Below are 25,419 nucleotides of genomic sequence, written 5' to 3'. Positions count from 1 at the left end.
GGTCCGCAGGGCCCTGGCGGGGACCCGGGCCGACGCGGGGCTGGCTGTGCGGTGCTGGGAGGGACTGGTGGGCCAGGGTCTAGACTGTTCCCAGGAGCCCCGGAGAGGACTCAGGCGCCGGAGAGGTCAGCCTAGTTAGTGGTTCAGACTCCAGAACGCAGGTGGAGCGTGCCTGCCCCTGCGGTGCTGAGCCAGATCAGAGATGCCTTCCGAGAAGAGAAAGGACCAACCACATCGCGAAAATGGAAAACCACGGATATTTATGAAAAGAAGTTAGCGCCAAAGTGAAAGTATCAATCTTCATAGAAAATCTAAATAAAACCAACTGTGACTTCCCAAGGATGCAGAAGGGTCTGTAAGACACAAACACACGTGGGCACTCTGCGAGCATCACCGTTCAGGGAGCACCTGTCGGTTTCACAGACCTCGGGACTGGTGAAGTGTGTGCTGTGACTCAGTAACTCATGTGGCCTTAATAAAATGATATGAGAAGGGCACTGCAGCTCCGCGATAGCTTCCCAAGTCCCATGATCCCTGTGTGACCCTGAGAAAAACATGACCAAGGTACGGGACATGACCTGGGAACATCCTCGGAAGACTCCAGCCACTTCATGGATCACAGTGGTGAAATCTGAGAAACTGTCACGGCGGGAGGAACCTCAGGGCATGTGACACTAACTTAAAGGAAACCTAAATGTGTCCTTTCAGCTCAGTTTGTGTGCTTCAGGGAATCAGTGAATATTAAATCAGACACAAATCAGCTTTATAAAAGCCCGGTGGGGCTGAGGGCGCAGCTCAGGGGTGAGCACATGCTATACTTAGCATCTCCAACATCCTAGGTGCGTCCAGGTGCCAGTTAAAAAACACTCGTGGCCGCTGTTGGTGCCTGCTTACTGTGTCCTTTATTAAAGTGAAATGGGATACTCATTACTCTCATACTTCTTCATTACCACCAACAGTTACTAATTCAAGCTAGCTGGGTCACTTAATGGTGGTAGAATTTAGTAAGTGTTCTTTTTCCCCGGTACTGAGGCTCAAACCCAGGAGTGCTGTGCCACTGAGCGACAGCCCTGGGCCTTGCTTTTTTTTTTTATTTTGAAATAGAGTCTCGCTGAGTTGCTCAGGTGAAACTCAGACTTGAGCTCCTCCTGCCTTAGCTCCCCTCAGTGCTGTCAATAGTCTACCTTGATTAGTTGAGCAGATTTTTTTTTTTTTTTTTTTTTTTTTTTAGTCTCACTAAGTAGTTGAGACTGACCAGGAAGTCACCATGTAGCCCAGGCTGGTCTCGAACTCACAGTGATCCTCCTGCCTCAGCCTCCCAAGTGCTGGGATTATAGTTAAGTATATATTTACAAAGCTCTTAGGTGTCAGACACTGTTGTGGGTATTGAGAGTAGAGCCAGTTTAAAATGTGTCACCTGTGAGACCTTTTTCATGTCAGCTGTTATAATTTAGAATCTCATGTATATCCTTTTTTTTTTTTTTTTTTTTTTTTTTTTAAACTGAGGACCTTGCACTTGCAAGGCAGTCAGGTGAAAGTCTCCTATGTTCAGAGGTGGGGCTTTGGAAGGTGACTGGATCCTAGAGTGCTGTACTTCCTGATTCATACCTCCTTTGGAGTGGTCTCAGCTGAATGAACTCTTGGTAGGCAGGGCCTGGAGCTGAGCTGAGCTGCTTGCCTCTGCTCAGCCTGACATCATGCCATTTCTGGCTTGAAGCCAGCTGACCATCTGAAAGTGTGAGGAAGTAAACTTGTCTTTCCTTTTTTTTTGCTAAGTTATCCAAGCTGGGGTCAAACTTGGCATTCCTCCTCCCAGAGTGCTGGGGACTGCAGGAGTCACCACCACACTTGGCTGACCTGTCTTTATGGTGCCGGTATCACGTGTTTTGTCCTGTTGAGAGGAAAGCTGATGAAAACATCTACACAGCAGAGTGCGCCACCAAGAAAGGAGTGAGATGAGTGAGGAAAACGCTAAAACAAAAGTGCTAGAGTCATGGTAGGTATGGTGTTACGCCTACAGTCCCAGCGCTGTGAGGGTAAGGCCAGAGGATTGGAAGTCTGAGCCCAGCCTGGACACCTCTTAGTGACTTTGCAAGACCCTGTCTCACAATTTAAAAAACCCAAAAAAAAGGTTCACTCACAGTGGTGGGAAGGCAGCAAGAGAGGAGGGTGAAGTCCTGCAGTCCCCTGAGTGGGCATGGCTGGGACCTCGCTTCTCTCGCTACGCACCAGCACCCCCCGAGAGTGCCACGAGCTGGTGACATATGGGTCCACATATGGTTGTCCATGATGATTAAAATTCAAGCAGAACATGGCCTATAGTCAGACAGCATCTCCAAAGAATCACAGTATTTGTGTGGTAATATTAGTGTTGCTCAAGGAGACTGAGCCAGGGGAAGTTTTTGAGAATAAAAAGGGAGAGTGCATATGCTCTCTGGATACTGAGTTGTTGGCCGTAGAGGCCTGTGGTGGCTGGAGCCGGCTTGTTGGTAGAGGCGCCTGTGGGTGGATGTTCTGTACAGAGCATCGTCTCTGATTCGTTGCAGTCTTAAAGGGTGTTAAAGATAAACTTCGTTACATAAATCTGCAAGGACTGCATGTGACTGACGTGTGAGGGGCTGGTGGACCTGGAAGGAGTGTGGGACTTCACGGAGAGAGGTGCTGTGCCTGTCTAGGGCGGGCGGGCGGGCTGGCCACACCTGTGCCACTTCGGTTCCGTTCAAGTCTGAGGAGGAGGATTTTATCTTAGTGTTAGTGACTTTCACGGCGACAGCTAGCTGCAGCAGGTGTGGCAGAGTTGCTTGCTGGGAACAAGGCTGTGCAGAAGGGCAGATTCTCGAGGAGGTGACGCAGCTGCCTGGAACAGGTGTCCCTGGCCGGTCCCAGCAGAGTTGTGTACTAGGAACTGGTGGAAGCTTTTAATGGTTAATTCACTTCACCAAGGAAGCTCCAGACCAGGAGCAACCAGCTAATCTTTAAAAAGTCCTTTTCATCAAAACTGCAACAACATACCATCGTTTTTTTTTTTGTTTTTTTTTTTTTGGTTTTTTTGGTTTTTGAGACAGGGTCTCACTATGTAGTTGAGACTGACCTGGAACTCACTATGTAGCCCAGGCTGGTCTTGAACTCCCAGCAATCCTCCTGCCTCAGCCTCCCGAGTGCTGGGATTACAGACATGCGCCACCACGCCCGGCAAAATACCATCTTGTATCCCTTAGGATGGCAGTTGTCAAAAAAACAAAAAATAACTGAAGGCCAGGGATTTAGCTCAGTGGTTCTGCTGCCTGCCTTGCAAGCACAAGTCCAGAGTTTGATCTGGCACCAAAAAAAAAAAAAAACAAAAAATAAGTATTGCCTAGGAGGTGGAGAAAATGAATGCTTATGTATTGCTCTTAGAAATGTGAAATGATGTAGCTGATATAGAAAACTGTGTGTTTGTTTCTCATAAAAACGGGCATAGAACTTTTGTTTGATCCAGCACTTCCACTTCTTGGATTACCCAAAGGAAGTGAAAGGGCTGGGTATTGAGCTCAGAGGTGCATTGCCTGCCTTGGAAGCTCAAGGTCCTGAGTTCAATCCCAGTACTGGGAAGAAAAACAAGAAACCAAAAGAAGTGAAAGCAGACTTGAAGGTATTTTGTACACCCACACTTGGCAGCATTATTGAAAATGGTGAAAAGAGAACAACCGAGTGCCCCTCAACCAATTGGGGGTGTGCCCGTCGGTCTTTTATTTCTGTAAAAATACCTGAGATCAGCTTGGGAAGAGGAGGTTTGTTTGTGCTCAGTGTGGAGACTTGGGCTGTGCCCAGCTGGCACGGCTGTTTGGGGCTGTGGAGAGGCGGTGCATCATGGAGTGTGTGGCAGAGGAAGCTGCTCACCTCACGGTGGCTGGGAAGTGAGAGAGAGAAGGAGCCAGCGTCCCCGCCCTCTCCGACAGCTCTCCCCCCAGTGACATAGGACATCCTGCCACTTCCAGGCAGTGCCACAGGCTGGGTACCAAGCTGTCCGTACGTGGACCTTTAGGGGGCATTTTAGAAACTATAGTACTGTGGATGGGTAGGTGATGAGGGGTCTGCGCATCAGTGGGGATTACTCAGCCTTCAGGCGGAAGGGAGTCCCAGCACGTGTGACATGGATGAGCCTCAGTGAGATGCGCTGGCTAGCGAAGGGTGACTGTTGTGTGATCCCACTTATGTGAGGCTCCAGGAGTCGTCAGGTTCGTGGAGATGGAAAGCAGGAAAGCGCTTGCAAGGAGAGGGCTGGGGCTGGGGGGCAAGTGTGGAAAGGGCGCGGAGTTTCAGTTTGGGCAGACAGCAGAGCTCCGGAGATGGATGATGGCTATGATTGCACAACAGTGTGAGTGCTCTAAATTGAAAGATAGTTAAGATGGTAAATTTTGTGTATATTTTACTAAAATGAGGAAACTCCTGTGGCAGTCACAGTCTTCTTTCTCCCTGAGAGCGCAGCACGCAGCGTGCAGTCCTGTGTGTGTTGGCATACTCAGAAGAGAAGCGAGCTGCTTCCTGAGTGGGTGCGGGACGTACTTCCTAGTAGCCAGGGGCTCCCCACGTTCTGCTGCGACAGGGCAAGGCCCAGTCTGGGGCACATGTGTGCCTGCGTACCACCCTTCCCATTACCCCTGCTCCTGGCACCCAGGCACACGCGAGGCGTATGCACCCCATCCCCCAAGAGACTGAGCAGAGATGGCAGTGAGTTCCCTGGCAGGTGGACTCCATGCCCTCCCTGTGTGACCTTGGCACCCGACTCCGGAAACTGCTGTGTGCTGATGGCCTGCTTATTTGCGTTTCCCCCGCGTCTCAGCACCTCAAAGCAGGGCCACATCCTGTCCTTGCAAAGGCACATGGTAGGCACTCGGCAGTGGTGTCTAGCTGGCCCCAGATAGCCATGTAGAGTGTGTGTGTGTGTGTGTGTATGTGTACGTGTGTGTACGTGTGTGCATGTGCACGTGCATGTGGGGAAGCCAAACTCCATATTTTATGAAAGAACTTCAGGACTGTCTTTAAGTGACTCAGAGCTGACCCCGTTGAAGGTAACAGAATCCAGAGTTTCAGCTAGATCTGGAAATCTAACTCCATCTGATCTTTATCAAGCCGTGAAAAAGGCCGTAGGTAAAGAGTATGTTGAGACCAGGTGGGAGCGGGAGGGCTGGGAGGCGCTGCAGCCTGTCTCTGCTCACCTGACACAGTTTCCGATAGAAGAGGCCTCGGGGAGGCGGCTGCTTCATGACCCCGCAACGTGGCACCTTCGCACTTCTGTCAGGGTGCAGGACTCGGCAGCTGCCTGTTGGCTGCAGTGCTGCAGTCCCGTGGTGGCACCGCTGAGGTCATCTTCGTGTTTGCCTGGACTGGCCACGCACAGCCATGACTTCTCACACTCGTGTGGGGCCACAGGTGCAGCTGGGTTCCCTGAGCCGTGGTCCTCCTGCCTTCGCTGTCACAGTCTTTCCCACCCAGCTGCCTCCCTGCAGGGCAGTTCCGGGTGGTCAGGCCTCCCGAGGTCTGCGGTGTGAGCACAGAGATCCGCTGCCTTCGTCACAGGGCCAGCACAGGTGCCGCACTGGAGGGACAACAGGATGTGACTGTTGGGAGGAAGGGCTTTATGTGAGTGACATGTTCCTTATGATTGCTGAACACCATTCTTTCGCTTGCCCATTCTTGTGTTGGTGAACATTTTGGTTCTTTCCAAATTTCTGCTCTTTGAGTGAAGCCACGATGAACATACATATAGGCTGTGAACATCTTTTTACTTGTGGTGCTGGGGACCAGACCCAGCGAGTAACCCACACATACAGGGCAAGTGCTGAGCTCTGAGTACCCTCCTCTTAGCCTCCTATACTTTTTTGGGTTTAATGCTTTCATTTCTATGAGTGACTACCTTGAAGCTGTGGTGCTGAATCACAGGGTGAGTATATAACCAAGTTTTAAGGAACTGCTAACTGTTTTCCTGCTGCAGTTGTGCCATTCTGTATTCTCATCAGTGACTGATACTTTTCAGTCGTTCACTTTCTTTCCAACATTTGGTGTTATCTGTTATTTTAGCTACCTCGTGAGTGTACAGTGGTCCTGTATGTCATTGTGATTTGAATTTACATTTCCCTGGTATGTGCTAATAATGGCATCTTTAAAAGTTTATTGGCCATTTGTACATGCTGTTTTTGTGGCTTTTTTTCAAGACTCTTGCCTATATTATACTGGAAATATGTTTTTATTGACTTGTAGGATATATATTTTTATTTACAAAGTATTGTAAGCAAATAAACATATATGTTATTTGTATGCTATATATGTACCTGGATTCAACTCTTGTCGGGCATAAGGATTGAAGATATTTTCTTTGTGGATTGCCTTTTCTATTTTGTTGTTGTTTTAGATAGGGTCTTGATGTGTTGTTAAACTCACTATGTAGCCCAGCCTGACCTTGAACTTGCAGCACTCTTGCCACGGCCTTCTGAAATCTGGGATTATAGGCATGCGCCACCACACCCACCTGGCTATACCTTTTGTTTTTTTTCCCATATGGGAATCAAACTCAGGATCTGGCCCTTGCCAGACAGGCATGATGACACCGACCCATGCCTTTTTTTTTTAATGGTGGCTTTTGAACAGAAATTTTTAGTTTTGGTAAAGTCTGATTTCATTTCTTTTTCTTTCTTAAATGTGGTTGATACTTTGGATTTTTGAGTTCTTCCCTCTTTTTTTTTGTACCGGGGATTGAACTCGGGTCCTTGTGTTTGCAAGGCAGGCCACCGAACCACTGGGCCAAATCCCTGGCGGTACTTTGGATTTTTGCATGAGTTTCTCCTGAGTTTTGTTTCTCCTGAGTTCATAATGGCATCATCTTGTTTCCTTCTCTCATCTTTATAGCTTTAAGTTTTACTTTTAGGTCTGAAAGTTATCTTGAGTTAACTTTATGTATGGTCTGAGGATTGAGTCAATCAATGTTTGGTGTTTTCTTTGCTGATATTGTGTCCAGGAGACTACTGACCTGCCCTGGTACTTAGTCGTGGTCTGACCACACAGGTATGGTGTATCCTGAGCTGTCTTTTGATTCAGTGTGTCCATTTGTCCATAACTAGGACCACACTGTCCTGGTTATATGGTTTGCATTAAACCTTAAAAGCAGATTGCATAATTCCTGCAAATTTGTCCTTTTTGAAAGTTGCCAAAGTATTTCTTTAGGGAAATAAATTGTATGTAATCTAGTAGTGACCATGTGAAAGAACTCTCAATTGAAAAACCCGTTCTTGGGCCGGTGATTTAGCTCAATGGTGCTGCCGCCTGCCTGGCAAGCGTAAGGTCCTGAGTTCAATCCCCGGTACCAAAAACAAAACAAACCCATTCCTAATTTGATTTACACGTGTTCATGCTTGCTGTAGTTAATGCCTTCATCCAGCTGTGCTGGTGTCAGGAAACCCTGTTTCTTGATTCCTGGTCCTCTGTAAGTAATAGTGTAAAGATAATGTGGTGTCTTTGTATACACCAAGGTGTTCATATACAAAGGGCATAGTCTTTTGCTCTCTGCTGGTACGGCTGACTTCTGTTGTTAGTGTTAGGTGCACACACAAATGGGAGTGTTTTTCTGTGCTGCAGTCAGGTGGTCACCTATATTTTTATGCTGGAAAGCTGTATTTTAAAGACATTTGTTAGGCTGGGCGTGGTGGCTTGTGCCTGAACCTCAGCCCTTGGGAGGCTAGGTAAAATAGAGGATCCTTTGAGTTTGAGGCCAGCCTGGGCTACATAGCCTGATCTGTATAGCAAAACCTTATCTCAAAAAGATAAAAAACTCCAAACAATCAAGAAACCCCAAACTGTTCTTTATAAACATGCAGAACTAAGCAGAAGCTCTTGGAGCTGTGAGACATGTGTCCATCCCTGCTGGGTGACAGAAGTCTCTCTTGTATTTGCAGAAACAGTTTCTGTCTGAGAGTTCAGTTGTTACAGACAACTGTGCAGCTCTCAGCAGCCAGGGTTTCCACTGAGAGAAGCAGCTCTCGGCCTTGCTGTAATGTTCCTCTGTGGCAACTCGGCGAGTGGAGGATCCATACATGAAGAGCACGAAGGACCCCCATTTCTGGGCCTGTGCTCCCTGTTCTTGCAGAGCACTGCAGGGGACCGGGAGAGGAGAGTGGGGGCTGGGGCCGCTCTCCCGGAGGCCCCTCTGCCCATAGCACTGAGTGACCATGAGTTTGGACCAAGCCCGTAATGTAGGCCTTCGGGGACATTCGACATGTAGCAGTTGAATTTTTTTTTTTTTTTTTTTGGTTTGTTGAGACAGGGTCTCACTATGTAGTTGAGACTGACCTGGAAATTACTGTGTAGCCCCGGCTGGTCTGAACTCACAGTGATCCTCCTGCCTCAGCTTCCCGAGTGCTGAGATTACAGGCATGCTTTGTAGCAGTTGATTGAAAATAGGAGAAGTATAGGGGACGAACTACAAATAAAATTTAATACACTAATAAATAACCAGTGAGTTGAAGAAATCAGGAGAGCCATGAGGACGAAGGAAAACAAAACGCCAGTATTGATGTCATATAGCAAATGTGGCATTTCTGGGAATCAGAACTACAGATGACAACATTTAAAAAGTAAAGCTTTCAAGCCAGCAGTTTAATTGTCTATTTCAAGACACGAGAAAGAAAAGAGCAAATGAAACCCAATGGAAATAACAACACTAGAATACAAACAAGTGAGACAAAATAAAATCATTAAAACCAAAACTCAGTTCTTTGAAAAGAAGAACAGAATCAACAAACCTTTGTTGTACTGACCAAGCAAAAAAGAAGACTCAGGTTCCTAAAATTAGGAATAAGACAGGAAATGTACACTCTGTACCTGTAAGACAATTTCTAGAGCCTTTATTTTTTAGTGCTTTATTCATTACTGATGGCGGTTTTGCTGGGAGACTGGGGCACAAGGCTTTGCACACCGGTACCCTGCTACAGACCTCATGATTAGTCCTGACTCAGCACGCATTTCTTGGGGGTACAGCGACCCCTCTTAAATAGACACTAGGTATATTCCAGGTGTGTAAGATTGGGAGAAAGGACACACTGACTCTGTGCCAGAAGTTGTAAGTGTTCTGCAGTGTTTGTGGGCTTCGCTGCATTTCCAGCTTGTGACAGATAGCCTGGGCCACAATGCACTGGATGCAATCTCCAGGGCAGCAGCGTCAGGCCCCGTCACTCTGCTGGAGCCTGGAAAGAGGCACGGCCCAGGTCCGGGCACCACGACAGCTATAGCAGGCAGGTGGCATAGGTGGCCACCTTGCTAGGAAGTCTTGGGCCCCAGTGCAGTGCTTACATGGCTCCAGGCAGCAAAGAGGCGTCACCTTGGGGGCGGGCCCACAGAGTTCACAGGCCTCAGCCAGCTGTGAGGGGAAAGGCCTGTACTCTAGCACTTGGGAGGCTGAGGCAAGAGGATTACAAGTTTGAGTGCAGCCTGGGCAATTTAGGTGACTTACACTCAAACTAAAAATATAAAGAAAGAGGTTGGGCTAGGCTGGTGGTGCGCGCCTGTGATCCCAGCACTCGGGAGGCTGAGGCAGGAGGATCACTGTGCATTCAAGACCAGCCCAGGCTACACAGTGAGTTCCAGGTTAGTCTCAACTACACAGTGAGACCCTGTCTCAAAAAAAAAAAAAAAAAGAAAAGAAAAGAAAAGAAAAGAAAGAAGGGGGTTGTGATGTAGTTCAATGCAAAGGTCCTGAGTTCAATCTCCAGTGCCCCCCCCCAAATCACAACCTCCAGTCTAGGTGCTGTTTGCCCATCCAAGATCATTTTTTGTTTGTGTTTGGTATTTGGCTTTTGGTTTTTTGGTTTTGGGGGGTTTTTTTGGTACCAGGGATCGAACTCAGGACCTTGCACTTGCAAGGCAGGCAGCGGAACCACTGAGCTAAATCTCCAGCCTCCGAGATCATTTTTTAACCTGTGTACTGTTGCCTGGCAATGTGACTGTCAGCTTTCTAGAGCCAGAAAAGTGAACCCAAAGTCATATTTTCACGTGGAAAGACAGGAGCTTCGTTAATTCTTGATTTGCAATGGTTTGTATTCACATTGTGCCAGTTACACCAGTACTGTCCTCAGTGCAGCCTTCTTCCTTGTTCCTGGATGTGTTGTGTGTAGTTATCTGTCTCTTTGCTTCTGTTCGTCCCTGAGGCTCTCTGGCCTTCCGTTGTCTGCATGACCTTGATGTTTTCTGTAGTTCAGGCAAGCTGATGTGCAGCCTGCTTCCCAGCTGAGGTGTCCCCTCAGGATGAGTCTCCATCTGCGCCCTCAGCAGAAGTGACAGCTGCGTGTGGTGTTTGTCACAGCGCCCCCTGGAGTGTGTGGCGCCATCTGTCCACGCGGATGCTGTTGACTGTGACCACGTGGCTAAGCTGGTGTCCACCAGGCCGCGAGGCAGGCAGCGGAACCACTGAGCTAAATCCCTGGCCCAAGAATGAGTTCTCTTTGTGACTAGTTTTGTGGAAAGCCAAGGGAGGCGAGTGGTGGAAACTGGCCAGCCTGCTGCAGCTGACTTGGTCAGCGCGTCAGCACCTCTGGTGATCTCACCGTCTGTGGGGCGGTGGTGTCCAAGCCTTCTACCTTGTCCTTGCCTTTGTTTTCCTTTCCCAGTATGGAGCATCGAACCTAGGGCTTTCACACTGACCACACGCTGATTTTTAAGTTAGGCTTATTGGTACAGTTGTGACACACATAACGATCACATTCATCATAGGGAATTTGCACCTGTACATGATATGTCTTGGTTCTTCTCTTTTTCCCGTTCCCCTACCCTCCCTTCAATCCCTCTTCCCCATCTTTGTACAAAAGCTTTGTTTCCATCTTTTCCTGTATTCTCTTTATTCCTTTTCCCTTCCTTCCCTTCTCCTGTTCCCTTGTTCTACCCAGTTGAGCATTTTCTTCCTATTTTACAATATCACACATTTTGGTCCTTATTTCCACCTTCAGTTTCTCACACCAGAGAAACAATGCAGTGTTTAAACGTGTGTCTGATTTATTTCACTTAAGAGTATGGTCTCAAGGTACATCCATTTAGCTATAAATGTCTCAAGCTTATCTTTCTTTATGGCTCAGTAGTATTCCACTGTGTGTTTAAAAACCCCACATCTTCTCTGCCCGTTCATCAGTTGATGGACATTTGGGCTGTTTCCAAGATTTAACTATTATAAACTGTGCTACTATAAACATGAGTGTGCAGGGCCGGGGATTTAGCTCAGTGGTTCTGCTGCCTGCCTTGCAAGCGCAAGGATCCGAGTTCAATCCTCAGTACCAAAAAAAAAAAAAAAAAAAAAAAGTGTATCAAATAGTTTTAACAGCCAGGCATGGTGGCGCACACCTGTAATCCCAGCACTCGGGAGGCTGAGGCAGGAGGATCACTGTGAGTTCAAGACCAGCCTGGGCTACATAGTGGGTTCCAGGTCAGTCTCAACTACATAGTGAGACCCTGTCTCAAAAAAAAAAAAAATGGATGTGCATATATCACTGTGGTATGATGCTATTGATTCTTTTGGGATGATAGCAAGAAGGGGAATACCTGGGTTAAATTAAATCTCTAGTTTTAGGGTTTTTGTAGTTTTTTTTTTTTATTGTTGTTGTTGTTATTGGGAATTGAACTCAGGACCTTCTGCTTGGAAGGCAGGTGGCAGCACCACTGACCTAAATCCCTGTCCTGTTTCAATTTTTTGAGGACTCTCCACACTGCTTTCCACCGTGGTTACACCAGTCTACACTTGCACCACAGTGGAGAAGGGTTCCTTTTTTCTCACAGAACAACAGATATCATACCATTTTCTTTTTCTTTCTTTCCTTGTTTTTTTTTTTTTTTTTTTTTATTGGTACCAGGGACCAAACTCAGGTCCTTAAGCTTGCTAGGTAGGCAGCAGAATGGCTGAGCTAAATCCCTAGCCCAAAATTGTTTTGTTTTGTTTTGTTTTGTACCAGGGATCAAACTGCAGTCCTTGAGCTTGCAGGGCAAGTGGCGGAACCACTGAGCTAAATCCCCGGCACCATTTCTGATACATTCTTTGAGCTCCTTTTTTAAGTACTGGGGATCGAACTCAGGACCGTGCACTTGTGAGGCAGGTGGTGGCACCACTTAGCTAGATCCCCCAGCCCTGTTAATTTTTTTTTATTCTGCTATACTACTGAATTTGGTGTTAAATCTAGGTGTCTTTTCAGAGTATTTGGGGTTTTGTATGTAGAGTATCATGTCATTCTCAAATAATGGTAATTTATCTTCTTCCTTTCCTACCCTCATTCCTTTTATTTCTTCCTCTTATTTAGTTGTTCTGGCTGATGTTTCCAGAACTATGTTGAATAGGACTGGTGACATTGGACATCCTTGCCTCGTTCCTGATTTTAGAGGGAAAGTTCTCAGTTTTTGTCCATTTAGTATGATGTTGGCTGTTGGTTTGTCATAGATGGCTTTTATCAGATTATTTCAATTTTCTGTAGGGTTTTTATCACGAATGGGTGTTGGACTTTGTCAAATGCTTGTCTGTGTCTATTGAGATGATCGTGTGGTTTTATCTTAGTTCTGTCAATATGGTGTATTACTTTTATTGATTTGCATAAGTTGAACCATTCCTGCTTCCCTAGGATGAATCCTACTTGGTTGTGATATATAATCTTGGTGATTTGCTACATTCTGTTTGCCAGTATCTTATTGAGGATTTTTGCATCTGTATTCATTAAGGAGATTGGCCTGTAGTTCCTTTTTTTTGGTTGGATCCTTCTCGTTTTAGGTAATGGTAATGCTTGCCTCCAAGAATGAGTTTGAAAGTATTACTTCCTTTTAAGTTAAAGGTTTGAGGAGTAGGGACATTAGATCTTGTCTAAATTTCTTGTAGAACTCAGCAGTGAGTTTGTTTAGACCTGGGCTTTTCTTTGTTGGTATTTTTTATTTTATTTATTTATTTTTGGTAGTTTTAAAATTACATCTTCAATTTCACTGATATCTTGATTCAGCTTTGGCAATTCATATGTATTTAGGTATCTATCTATTTCTTATGTTTTCCATCTTACTACAGTATGGGTTGTTTGTTTTTGTACTGGGCATCAAATTTGGGATCTCGTGCTTGCTATTGGGAGGCAGGCACGGGCACCATTGAGCGACGTCCCCAGCCCTAGAGATTCTTGAAGTTTAGGTATTGACGATCTTCTGAATTTCTGCAGGATGTGTTATGATTTCACCCTTTTCATTCCTGATTGCATGGATTTGAGTATTTTCTTTCCTTTTTTGGGTAAGATTGGCTAAATTTATCTATTTTATTTAATTTTTCAAAGACCCAACCCTAAATCCATTTTTTTTTGTATTGTTTTCTTAGTTTCCATTGCATTAATTTCTGCTCTGCTCTTTATAATTTCTTTCCTTGTACGGGCTTTGGGCTTCACTGCTTTCTTTTCTAGAAGCTTGAGGTTGAACATTAGGTTGTTTGTTTGAGCTTGCACTGTTTTTCTTATCTGGGAATTCACTACTATAAATTTCCCTTGTAGGACTGCTTTCATTGCATCCTAAAAGTTCCAGTATGTTATATTGAATACTGTTTAATTGTAGAAACTGTCAGGTTTCTTCTTTAAATTCATCTGCGACCTATTGGTTGTTCAGGAGGGTGTTATGCAATTTCCATGGTTTATGTAGTTTTTTTACCCTTCATTTCCAGTTCATTGCACTATGCTCTGATAATATGCATAGGATAATTTCATTTCCTTTGTATTTACTTAAGCATGTTTTGTGAGCAAGATAGTATGTAGTCTGCTTTGAAGAAAATCCCACGTGCAGCTGAGTAGAATATGTATCGTTGTGGGGTAGAACTCTTTAGATATCTACTAAGTCTATTTGTTCAAAAGTTTGATTCAGCTCTAACATTCCTTTATTTTTTGTGTAGTTGATCTATTTGTGACAGTGGGGTATTGAGGCCCCCGTTACAGCTGTATCAGTGGTTATTTGATTTTTTCATATCCATTAGTGTTTTTTTTATATAGTTGGGTGAGCTGTTATTTGGTGCATATATATTTATGGTGGTTATTTCTTCCTCTTGGAGTGTTCCCTTAATAAGTATGAAGTAATCTTGTCTCTTCTGATCAGTCCTGGCTTGAAATTCACTTTGCAAATAGAATATCTACCCCTGTTTTTTTCTGTGTTCCTGTTGGAGTATTGTTTTCCATCTTTTGAATTTCAGTCTGTGTATTTTTATTGAGTTAAATATATTTCTTGTATGCAACATATTGTTGAATCTTGTTTCTCGATCCATTCTATCAGTCTGGTTGTTTTTTTTTTTTTTTTTTTTTTGACTGGTGAATTGAGACCATTCACATTGATGGTTATAACTGTTATGTATTGACTAATCCTTGTCATATTATTCTCTCACTGTTGGTTCCCTTTCTTTCCCCTCCGTTTAATATATTGCATTGCCTTGTGGATCCATTCTATTTAGATTCTCAGAAGTGGTTTTTTTATTTTTTGTTTTTTCTTTTTTCTTGGTGTCCTTCAGAACTTTTTGTTGTACTGGTTTGGCGGTAGGTTTCTTTATCACAGAAGTATCTTATTTCTCCACCAATTTTGAGAGAAAATCATGCAGGTACATCAATCTAAGTTGGAGGTTGTTTTCTTTTAGGGCTTGAAATACTTCATTCCAAACTCTCCTTGCCTCAATGGCCAGGGATTTAGCTCAGTGGTTCCGCTGCCTGCCTCCCAAACTCTCCTTGCCTTAAGGGTTTGTGTGGAGAAGTCTGCTGTGATTCTTATGAGCTTTCCTTTATATGTGATTTGTTTCTTTTCTCTAATAGCTTTTAATATTCTGTTCTTGGGTTGAGTTTCTGGAATCTTCACTAGAATATGCCTTGACATAGTTTTTACCTTTTCATGGATAATTGGAGTTTTGAATGCCTCACTTATCTGTATGTCAAATTCTTTTTCCATGCCTGGGAAGTTTTCTGCCATTACTTCCGTGAGGAAGTTTTTATATCCTTTGTGCTATCTTTTGATTATGATCAATCTTGTGTTTTGTTCATCATCTATCAGCTGCTAGATTGATTTTTTGTGTTCCTTTGCTATTTTTAAGAAGTCTTTCAATTGATGATCGCTAACCACAAACCTGTCTTCTGTATTTGATATTCTGTCCTCACATTGGATGATTCTGCTCTGTATACTTTCAATAGAATTTTTAATCTTCAGGTTATCTGTTTGAATCTGTTTCATGAAATCCAGTTCTTTCCTATGTTGGGCATTCATTGTTTTCATCACTGTCTTAAGCTCCTCTGTTGTTTTTGTCTGTATCTACTCTAGATTCACTAACCATGTCCTTCATTATGGTCATCATTTTTGTAGTTATCTGTGAAATTATTTCTGATTTGTGTTTTTCTAGAGATTCATTGATCTACTTTGTTACTTCTGCTGCTACCATTTCAGAAAGTTCAGCTGAGAGGCTTTTGATTTCTTCCACCTCATTGCTTCCTGGATTTGCCTTGGGTGAGCTGGAAGTCTGGGATTGTATCTTGCTTCTGTCTTCTCAATTTTTATTTTTAAAATTTGTTTTCTACATTGATGCTTGTAAATTGCTTTATTACTAGTATCAAGACCTCCCTAGCAAATGACTACTTTTCAGAGATATCTTCTAGGTGTAGCTGGCTTTTTTTTTTTTTTTTTTTTTAATATGTAACTTTTATTCTGGGGTTTGATGTTTGGTTTTGTTTGTTTGTTTGTTTGTTTTGTACGGGGGTATTGAACTCAGGTCCTTGTGCTTGCAAGGCAGGCAGTGAAACCACTGAGGTAAATCCCTACTCTAATTCTTTTTTGGTTTTTTGACACAGGGTCTCACTGTGTAGTTGAGATTGACCTGGAACTCACTATGTAGCCCAGCCTGGGCTTGAACTCACAGCAATCCTTCTGCCTCAGCCTCCCGAGTGCTGGGATTACAGGCATGTGCCACCACGCCCAGCTCCTAATTCTTTTATTATGTAAAAGATAACAAAATATACAGTACAAAACTCTTTTAAACAACTGTCGCAAACCCATATTATCACTTACATATAAATACTATATTCTATCACTGATTATTAGGTGTAAGTCCAACAATGTATTCTTCTAAACGTTTAAGCAAAAAACCAAGTTTATTGGAGAGTCCTCCTGTATCATCCATCCCATGACCGACCATGACAGATCTCTGCTAGCTGAACAGAAAGTCAGAAGAAGGAAATCACTGTGTGTATGAGAGGGCTTTAGTTTAGACTTAATTTTTTATCCCTCAAAACCTGTAGATATAAAAGATGGATCCTTCATAGCAATCAAGAACAAATCAGTGTAAACTCATTTCAAAAGTAGAAGTATGGCACAGATGTAAGCCACGATGTGGTTTCTTTGATGATAGTGAACCCTGCATCACACAGGCCAGTGTGAAGTTTGAACTTGGATTTTACAGGCATCTTAATTCCATCAGTCCTGCTCCAAGCATATGACAGGAAAATGATTTGATAATTATAAGAATCAGGCCTGTTTGGCACTATGATACAGCTGGGAAAAATAACCAGGGTGGCACCTGGCCCAAAGTACTTCCACTAGGTAACGCTTTCTTTTTTGGTATCAGGGATCGAGCTCGGGTCCTTGCACTTGCAAGGCAGGCGGCGGAATCCCTGAGCTACGTCCCTGGCCCTTAACTGCTCTTTCTTAAAGGACCTGAACATGGTGAGGGCATTCTGGGTTGAGCACACTAAAGAGCCAGTGTGTTGAGGCTGCCCTGACTCTCAGTAGAGCCCTGCTGCCAGGTGCCCTTGGCACTGCCCTGGCCTCTGCATGGCCTGGAACTCATCAATGCGCTGCTCAGTGTTGCCCTGCTGGATCTGGTGCAGGGTCTTGTACTTGTCTCGGCCTTGTCTCATGTTCTTGTTGTGGATGATGTCATTGTGGGTCCTCTTGTTCTCATCTCTGGCCTGGGACAACTCGTTGCTCAGAGTCAGCAGCTGCCGCTGCACACACTCGTTCTTCTCGGCCTTGGTGATGTGCTTCTCCTCCTCACTGTGGTCGTCCAGGATGCCCTCCCTGGACAGCTCAGCACTGTAGCCCACGGACTCACATCCTCTTCCTGCAGGCTCTCCTGCACTCGGTAACTCCTGGGCTCATATACAGGTGGTGGTGGGGGCTGCGGGGCTGTCATCACCAGGTGCAGCTCCTCCTTGGCCTTCACCAGGTTGCCCTGGGCTTCTTTGGCCCTGTGAGGCCACTCTTCCACCTCGTCTTCCAGGAGGGCGATCTTGGCAGTGTGTTCTGCGAGCTCCATAACCAGCTGCTCCTGGCTCTTTGTCTGATCTGCCTGTCTCTCCAGCTTCTCCTTGGCCCGCAGTGCAGCTACCCAGTCAGCCTCCAGGTGCTCGACCTCCTCCTGGGTTTGCTTCCTCTCGTCCTCCAGCTGGAGGGCCCTCTGGGTCTGGTCAGAAAGCTCCTTTTCTGCTTTCTTGGTCTTCTTCTCATAGCCCTGCATCTGTAGCATCAGTGTCTTCTCTCATAGCATGTGTTCCTTCTCCCTCTTAGCAGTCTCTCTCCTCTTCCTCTCGGTCTCCAGCTGCTGCTGTTGCTCCAGATGCTTCAGATGCTTCTCCTCCCGTGCCTGGACCTTCATCTGCTTCACCTCAGTGGTGTTGGGCTTCCTGCAGTGCATGTACAGCTCATGGTTCCCGGTGCAGAGCTTCAGGATCCGCTTGTTAGTTCTCAGGCATCCTTCTCCCTCTTAGCAGTCTCTCTCCTCTTCCTCTCGGTCTCCAGCTGCTGCTGTTGCTCCAGATGCTTCAGATGCTTCTCCTCCCGTGCCTGGACCTTCATCTGCTTCACCTCAGTGGTGTTGGGCTTCCTGCAGTGCATGTACAGCTCATGGTTCCCGGTGCAGAGCTTCAGGATCCGCTTGTTAGTTCTCAGGCATGGGGCGTAGAGCACAAAAAATTCTTCATGCCACACTTGCATCCGCTCCTCCCACTGGTCCCTTGTGAGTTTGTGCTTGTCCATGACCCTCTGTGGGATCAGCCTCTCAGAGCTGAGGCACCCTGACTTGTGCACTTCCTTGTTGTAGTCTCCAAACTTGGCCTGCACAGTGAAGGACCCCAGGAGCACAGCTGTCTCAGGGGGCCAGTAGATCTCATCACTAAGGATCCCCTCCTTCACCCAAAAGAACAGCTTCTGTGTGATGTCCTGGATGAGCTCCTCAGACATGTCTTCAGGGTAGAGCTTGGCCCAGAACTTGAACTGGAGGGGGTTCTCTTGCCTGACCTCCTAGGCAGATGCCTTTTTATCAAGTTTCAACCAGGTCAGAAATCCTTTGTTGTCCACCTACTGGAGGCCAAAGTACTACACTTCCTGGAGGCCGTTTGTCTTAACCACCTGATCAAAAAGCTGCTTTCCAGTGGTATTTGGCAAACTCCAGCTCTGCATCCATTATGGTGACCTGGACATTGATTGGCTTCGGCATTTTCAGTTCATGGTGGGCTGCCTCGATCTCCCAGAAACTCAGCTCTGCTTCAGCGACTGAGAGGTCTCTGGAGACCATGGCTCAGCTCTACGTGACTCCTTGGCTTTTGGCTTCTGAGTCTGTTCCAAGATCCTGCCTTTTCTGTTTATTGGGGATGAGAATTTGCTGCCTGTTGGGCCTAGCACTCCATTCTTTGGTTCTGGACTATGTTATTGTTTATGCCTCCCAGACAATCTTGATATTAGCATGCAAGGATGAACAACTGATCACAATAACCTTGGCTAAAATACTACAATCAGTAATTACAATAGCATCAAGCATACTCTAGAAAATGGAAAAAGGTGGTAACTTAATTTGCCACCTTTTTTTTGTTGTTGTTCTTTGTTTTGTTTTTGTTTTTTTGAGATAGGGTCCTGCTATGTAGTTGAGACTGACCAGGAAGTCATCATGTAGCCCAGGCTGGTCTCAAACTCACAGCAATCCTCCTGCCTCAGCCTCCCAAGTGCTGGGATTACAGGCGTGTGCCACCATGCCCGGCTCCATTTTGCCACCTTTAACAACAAGTACAAGATTTATAGTATATTATAATATCTAAAACAAATGGGAAATTAGAGGAATTTTTTTTTTTGAGGGGGGGTACTGAGGATCAAACTCAGGACCTTGTGCTTGCCAGGCAGGTGCAGTACCACTGAGCTACATCCCTAACCCAAAAGCAGTTTTACCCTTGGAAGAAAATTTAAAAGGGATAGATGGAAAAAATAGAGAAATAAAAGAAGAGAAAAAGATTAGAAACAAGGCTGAAGGACAAAGGAAGATTACCCAAGCTTTAGGACACTAGTAAAGAAGACATGAGGAAAATTGAAGGAAAAAACAAAATAAGAATAAATTTAAAGAAAACCTAAAAGTGATGTTCATGTGAAAAAACAAGCAACAAGAGTAAAGGAAAAAAAAAGCAAAGATAAGAGATTTTTCTATGATTTCAGGCCTGTGGCTCTCTTCTGGGGAACACAACATTTTGGTAGTGCCCAATCAGGGTGTGTCTCTGCTGTGGTAGACAAAGGAGGCAGACAGAGCCAAGATCCATGTTGGATGATCCCAGCAAGCCTTCAGCAGAATTAGGGCTGTGTCCTGGATAATCCCAGCAAGCCTGCAGTAGGATTAGGGTAGGGTTCTGGTTCTGTGGTTAGGGCCTGAGTTGTTCAGCCTCCAATACTCTGGATGTCTCTTGTTGTCATGGCCTCGCCTCCCTCACCTTGCGTGGGTCCTGTGGTTGTGCTTCACTCAGTCACTAGGAGCCCTGACGAAGCCACTCATGGCTGCTTCAAGTCCTGGGTTCAGTTGCCCCCCACCAAAGTGGCGTCTGTCCAAGATCCCTCTTCTGGGGATGCCTGGACTGGAGCCACTCACAAGCTGTTGTAGCTCACAGCATTCACTGCTCTGTTCCACTGGTGTTTCTCCATGGAGGCCCCTGGAGTCACATGCACTCACTGTGTCTCTGTAGATTTGAGCCTCCTCTCCTTGAGCCAGGAGCTAGGGAGAAAGTGCAGTTTGCCGCCTCCTTTTTCTGCACTGAGATCTGTCTCTTCTTTTACTCTATGCCCTCTGACTTTCCCTTCAGATCCTTCCTGGGTCCCAAGGATCCACCTCTTCCTTTTCTTCCGCAAATTGTTATATTCTAGTGTCTGGATTCTGAATCTCAGAGAGGCTGATTTGGTGCTGTTTATCACTCCACCATGTTCCTCGAAGTCCCGGTCCCTTTTACTTTTTTTTTTTTTCTGAGATAGGGTCCCACTAAGTTGCTAGACTGTGCTTGAAATGCAATCCTATGGTAGGTAGCCTCCTACACTGTTAGAATTAGGTATGCACCACCGTACCTGGCTACTTTTTTTCCTTTTCTGTTTTTTGTTTGATGGTTGTTGAGATACAGTGTTCAGTGTTGCGTAGGCTGGCCCTGAACTTCTGCACTCAGACTATCTTCCTGAGTCAGCCTCCTGAATAGCACCTAGCTCTATTAGTCCTTGCCACTTATTGTATCATTTAAATTTTATTTTTTTGTATCATTTTTTTTTGGTACTGGGGATTGAACTCCGGTCCTTGCGCTTGCAATTTTGTATCATTTTTAAAGCCCTTACTATAATACCTATAGCTCTGCTTCTGCTCCCACATTAAGTAGGCAGCCATAATATGTTCCTTATGCCAAAGTCTGTGATTTTACCCCGAGAAATAAATATCCTATTAGAATTTGGTACTTTAGTCTACAGTAGAAACAGCTCTGAGACCTGAAGAAAGACAAACAGGTCTTGAGGGTAGGAGGTGCTTTTCCTGCATGTACCTATCCCTCAGGACAGGAGGTCAGGCAGCTTCTCACCTTCTGCCTACCCTGCTTGGGGTATTGGAGAGAATATAAGGAGGTAAGGTTTGAAATGCCAGGACATTGATCTGAAAAAAGAGCCATAGATTCTAAATTAGGGGAAAGTTGTTTAAGCAGAAAGTGTTTGAGCCCTATGATAGTAAAATTATCATATAAATGGGTTATAATGAATGCACAAGAGAGTTGGACTTTAGACATCTTCTTGGAGAGAACTCTATTCCACAGAATACTTGAGACTTTGTAGTGGCTTAATCATGCCAAAGAAAACCACTATAAAGCTGTTTATTTCCTTGGGTCAGCCAGTGTTGGTTGCAAAAACATCTTTACTATTTTTAGTGGTTTCTTATCCTGCTATGTATAGGCTAAAGATTATTTATTGGGTGAATAAACAGTATGGCATTCATTATTTTCAATTTCAGTTCTTATGTGAAGATTTCTGTTCTAAATATGCAGCTTATAGGCCAGGGGTTTAGCTCAGTGGTTCTGCTGTCTACCTCTCAAGCACAAGGACCCAAGTTCAATCCCTGGTACCCAAAAAAAAAAGAAAGCAAACATCTAAATATGCATCTCATAACATCTTATAAACCCCTTTCAGACATATGTAGCTTGTGAACCTACTTAACATGACATTTTTCTCCTTCTTTTACAGGTACCTCCTATTTAACAGACATTGTATGGTGGGCTGGCACCATTGCAAGTAAGTGTGTGTGGCGAAGGTCTGGCCAGTTGTTCGTGGGGCACGGCAGAAGAGCAGGGTGCATGTGGTGCTGATGCCTGGAGGGTGTGTCCCTGCCTCCTCCCAGGCCCTGCACATTGCACAGTGCTCTCCTTCCCCAGGGTGCTCCTTTATATAAGAAGGGAGTGGAGGGAAGGGCACGCAGTGACCTCCAAGGAGGAGCACAGTGGCTCCTGCTGCTCACAGCTGGTCCTGAATTGAGCCCAGGGCACTGCCCTGATGCACACATCAGAAAAGCTCCTACATGCTGCTCTGCAGCCTGCTGGTTACCTCTGTGAAATTCCCTGAGTTAGATGCCTCATTTCACTAGGCACTATCTGTTTAACAAAGGAGTTTCTTGTATCAACTCAAATGCAAGTTCGGAGGTCAAAGTATCTACAATTAAATGATAATACCAATATACTATACCAGAACTTAGGGGATGCAATGGAAGCAGTTCTACAAGGGAAATTTATAGTGGTGAATACCCATATCAGGAAAGTAAAGAAACTAATGCTGAACCTCAAGCTTCTAGAAAAAGAAAAGCAAGTCAAGCCCAAAGCTCATATGAGGGAGGAAATTATAAAAGATCAGAACAGAAATTAATGCAGTGGAGACTTAGAAAAAACTACAAAGAATCAATGAATTAAAGAGTTTGTTCTTTGAAAGATTAAATAAAATTGACAAACCATTACCCAACTTTACCAAAAAAAGGGAAAGACTTAAATCCATGCAATTAGGAATCAAAAGAGTAAAATCACAACAGATCCTGCAGAAATCCAGAGGATCATCGATACCTGCTTCAAGGACTCTAAAAGATGGAAAACAAAAGAAATGGACAGATCCCTAGATACATATGAATTAGAAAAACTGAATAAAAAATATATAAAAAATGCTAAATAAACCATTATCATTCGGGCTGGGGATTTAGCTCAGTGGTTCCGCTGCCTGCTTCACAAGCACAAGGACCCGAGTTTGATCCCCGGTACCAAAAAAAAAAAAAAAAAAAATCTGTCAGTGAAATTAAAGATGTAATTAAAAACCTACCAACAAAGAAAAGGTAGGCCCTGACAGATTCACTTAGAGGAAACCTAATGTTGCTCCTTCTCAAGCTCTTCAATGAATTTGAAAGTGAAGGAATACTCCCAATTCATTCCTGGAAGCAAGCATTAACCTGAGCAAAACTGGAGAAGGAGCCAATAAAAAAAAGAGCTATGGCTGGGAATTTAGCTCAGTGGTGCTGCTGCCTGTCTCATAAACGCAAGGTCCCAAGTTTAATCCCTGGTATAAAACAAAAACAGAAACAAAAACAAAAAGCCCAAAAACTAAAAGCAAATATTCTTAATGAACATAGATACAAAAATCCTCAGTAAGATACTGGCAAACAGAATGTAGCAAATCACCAAGTTTATATATCATGACCCAGTAGGATTCATCCCAGGGATGCAGGGACAGTTCAACATATGTAAATAAATAAAAGTAATACACTATATTAACACAGCCACTGACAAAAACCATATGATCATCTCACTCGATGGGCCAGGGATTTAAGTCAGTGGCACCACACCTGCCTCACAAGCACAAGCACAAGGTTCTAAGTTTGATCCCCGGTACCAAAAAAAAAAAAAAAAAAAAAAAAAAAAGATGCAACAAAAGTGTTTGACAAGTCCAATACACATTCATGATAAAAACTGCAAAAATTGGAATAGAATGTCTTTATTTCAATCTATTAAAAGCCATCTATGACAAACCAAACACCCACATGCTAAATGGACAAAAACTGAAGGCTTTCACTCCAAAATCAGGAGCAAGACAAAGATGCCCACTCCTATTCAAGATAGTTCTGAAAACATTAGCCAGGGCAATTAAGAGAAAGAAAAGGAATACGGTTAGGATAGGAAGAAGATAAATTACCATTACTTGCAGATGACATGATACTCTACACAGAAGACCCCAAAACTCCACCAAAAGACTTCTAGATTTAATAACCAAATTCAGTAATATAGCTGGATACAAAGACAACATTCAAAAATCAATCATGTTCCTGTACATGAATAACAAACTCAGAAATTAGTGAAGCATCTTCCCAATAGCATCCAAAAAATGGTATCAAACTAATGAAGGAGGTAAAAGACTTACATTGAAAATTGCAGTACTTTGTTTTGTGTTTTTGTTTTTTTGGGAGGAGGTACCAGGGATCGAACTCGGCATCTTGAGCTTGCAAGGCAGGTGGCAGAACCACTGAACTAAATCTCTAGCCTTTGTTTTTTTGATTTTTGAGACAGGGTCTCACTATGTAGTTGAGACTGACCTGAAACTCACTATGTAGTCCAGACTGGTCTCGAACTCACATCGATTCTCCTGCCTCAGCCTCCCGAGAGCTGGGATTACAGGCGTGCAACACCACGCCTGGCTGAAAATTACAGTACTTTGAAAAGGAGATTGAAGAGGACATTAGAAAATGTAAGGAGCCAGGGATTTAGCTCAGTGGTTCTGATGACTGCCTTGCAAGCGCAAGGACCTGAGTTCAATCCCCAGTACCAAAAATAAAAAGAACATTAAAAAAAAAAGCCTGGCATGGTGTCTCACACCTGTAATCCCAGCACTTGGGAGGCTGAGGCAGAAGGATCACTGTGAGTTCGAAACCAGCCTGGGCTACATAGTGAATTCCTGGTGAGACCCTGTCTCAAAAAAAAAAAAAAAAAGAAAGAAAGAAAATGGAAAGATAACCCTTGTTCTTGGGTAGGAATAAGCAGTATAGCCCAAAATTGTTAAACAGATTTAATGCAATCTGATCAAAATTCCAACAGCATATCTCACAGAATTAGAAAAAACAATCCTAAAACACATTTGAAACCAGAAGAAACCTAGAATAGCAAAGGCAATCCTAGGCAACAAAGGCAAGGCAGGAGGCATCATAATCCCTAACTTGAAATTATACTATGAAGCTACTGTGATAAAAACAGCATGGTACTACTCCCCCAGAAACAGACCCAAGGATCAGTGGAACAGATTGGCACATGCAGAAACAACTCCAGACACACTCAGCTACCTCCTCTTGACAAAGGAGCCAAACACCCTCACTCGAAAGATAGCCTCTTTAATAAGCGATGCTGGACGGAGATCACATTAATTGTGCAAAAGCATCCAAATGCAAACTTTTACTTTTAGATAAAAAGCCATTTGTATCATTGAAAAAAATGAATAAATGACTTTGGAAAAATTGCCTTTCCACTCGCTGAAGATTAAAACTGAAGACCTTTCCCTGTGCGTTAAAGTAAAATTAAAATGGATCACTGGTCAAAATATTAAAACAATCTACTGGAAGGCAGAACTCTTGAAGACTTTGGTGTAGGCAAAGACTTCATGAACAGAATCTCGATCACACAGGAAATAACAAGGAATCAACAACTGGGATCTCATCGTATTAAATGTGTTTTATATACTGTGTTTTACACAGCCAGAAAAACCACCAACAGAGTGAAGAGACAACCCACAGTGTGGGGGAAAATGTTTGCCAGCTATTCCCTAAGAAAGAACTACAATCTAGAATGTACAAAGAACTCAAAAAAATTAGATCCCACCAAATTTAAAGAACCAATCCAAAAATGGACATCTGAAATGAACAGACAGTTCTCAGATCTAGAAATTGAATTAGCAAATAAATAAATGAAAAAATGTTCATTGTCACTGGTCGTTTGAGAGATGAAAATGAAAACAACACTAAGGTACCATCTTACTCCAAAAAGAATGGCTGTTAGAGAGCTGCGGATTTAGTTCAGTGATACTGTGCCTGCCTCACGAGCACAAAGTTCTGAGTTTGATCCCTGGTACCAAAAAAAAAAAAAAAAAAAAAAA

The 25,419-nt window shown here is 44.1% G+C and overlaps 1 protein-coding gene across 1 annotated transcript in view; it reads left to right on the top strand.

Moving 5' to 3' along the window:
- The first annotated feature begins 4,227 nt into the window (after positions 1–4,227).
- Positions 4,228–25,419, top strand: part of Nipa1 (NIPA magnesium transporter 1) — a 38,126-nt gene continuing 16,934 nt past the window's right edge. The window contains exons 1-5 of the mRNA XM_010612951.3: positions 4,228–4,357; positions 5,113–5,412; positions 5,490–5,570; positions 16,768–17,122; positions 21,496–21,543. Coding sequence (XP_010611253.2) covers positions 4,228–4,357; positions 5,113–5,412; positions 5,490–5,570; positions 16,768–17,122; positions 21,496–21,543 — 914 coding nt within the window. The remainder of the gene's footprint in view (positions 4,358–5,112; positions 5,413–5,489; positions 5,571–16,767; positions 17,123–21,495; positions 21,544–25,419) is intronic.

Source organism: Fukomys damarensis, unplaced genomic scaffold (genome assembly GCF_012274545.1).
Source record: "Fukomys damarensis isolate Sample0158 unplaced genomic scaffold, DMR_v1.0_HiC HiC_scaffold_7, whole genome shotgun sequence".
Lineage (NCBI taxonomy): Eukaryota > Metazoa > Chordata > Mammalia > Rodentia > Bathyergidae > Fukomys > Fukomys damarensis.
Note: the sequence above shows the minus strand (reverse complement) of the source record. Positions and strands in the feature narration are given on the sequence as shown.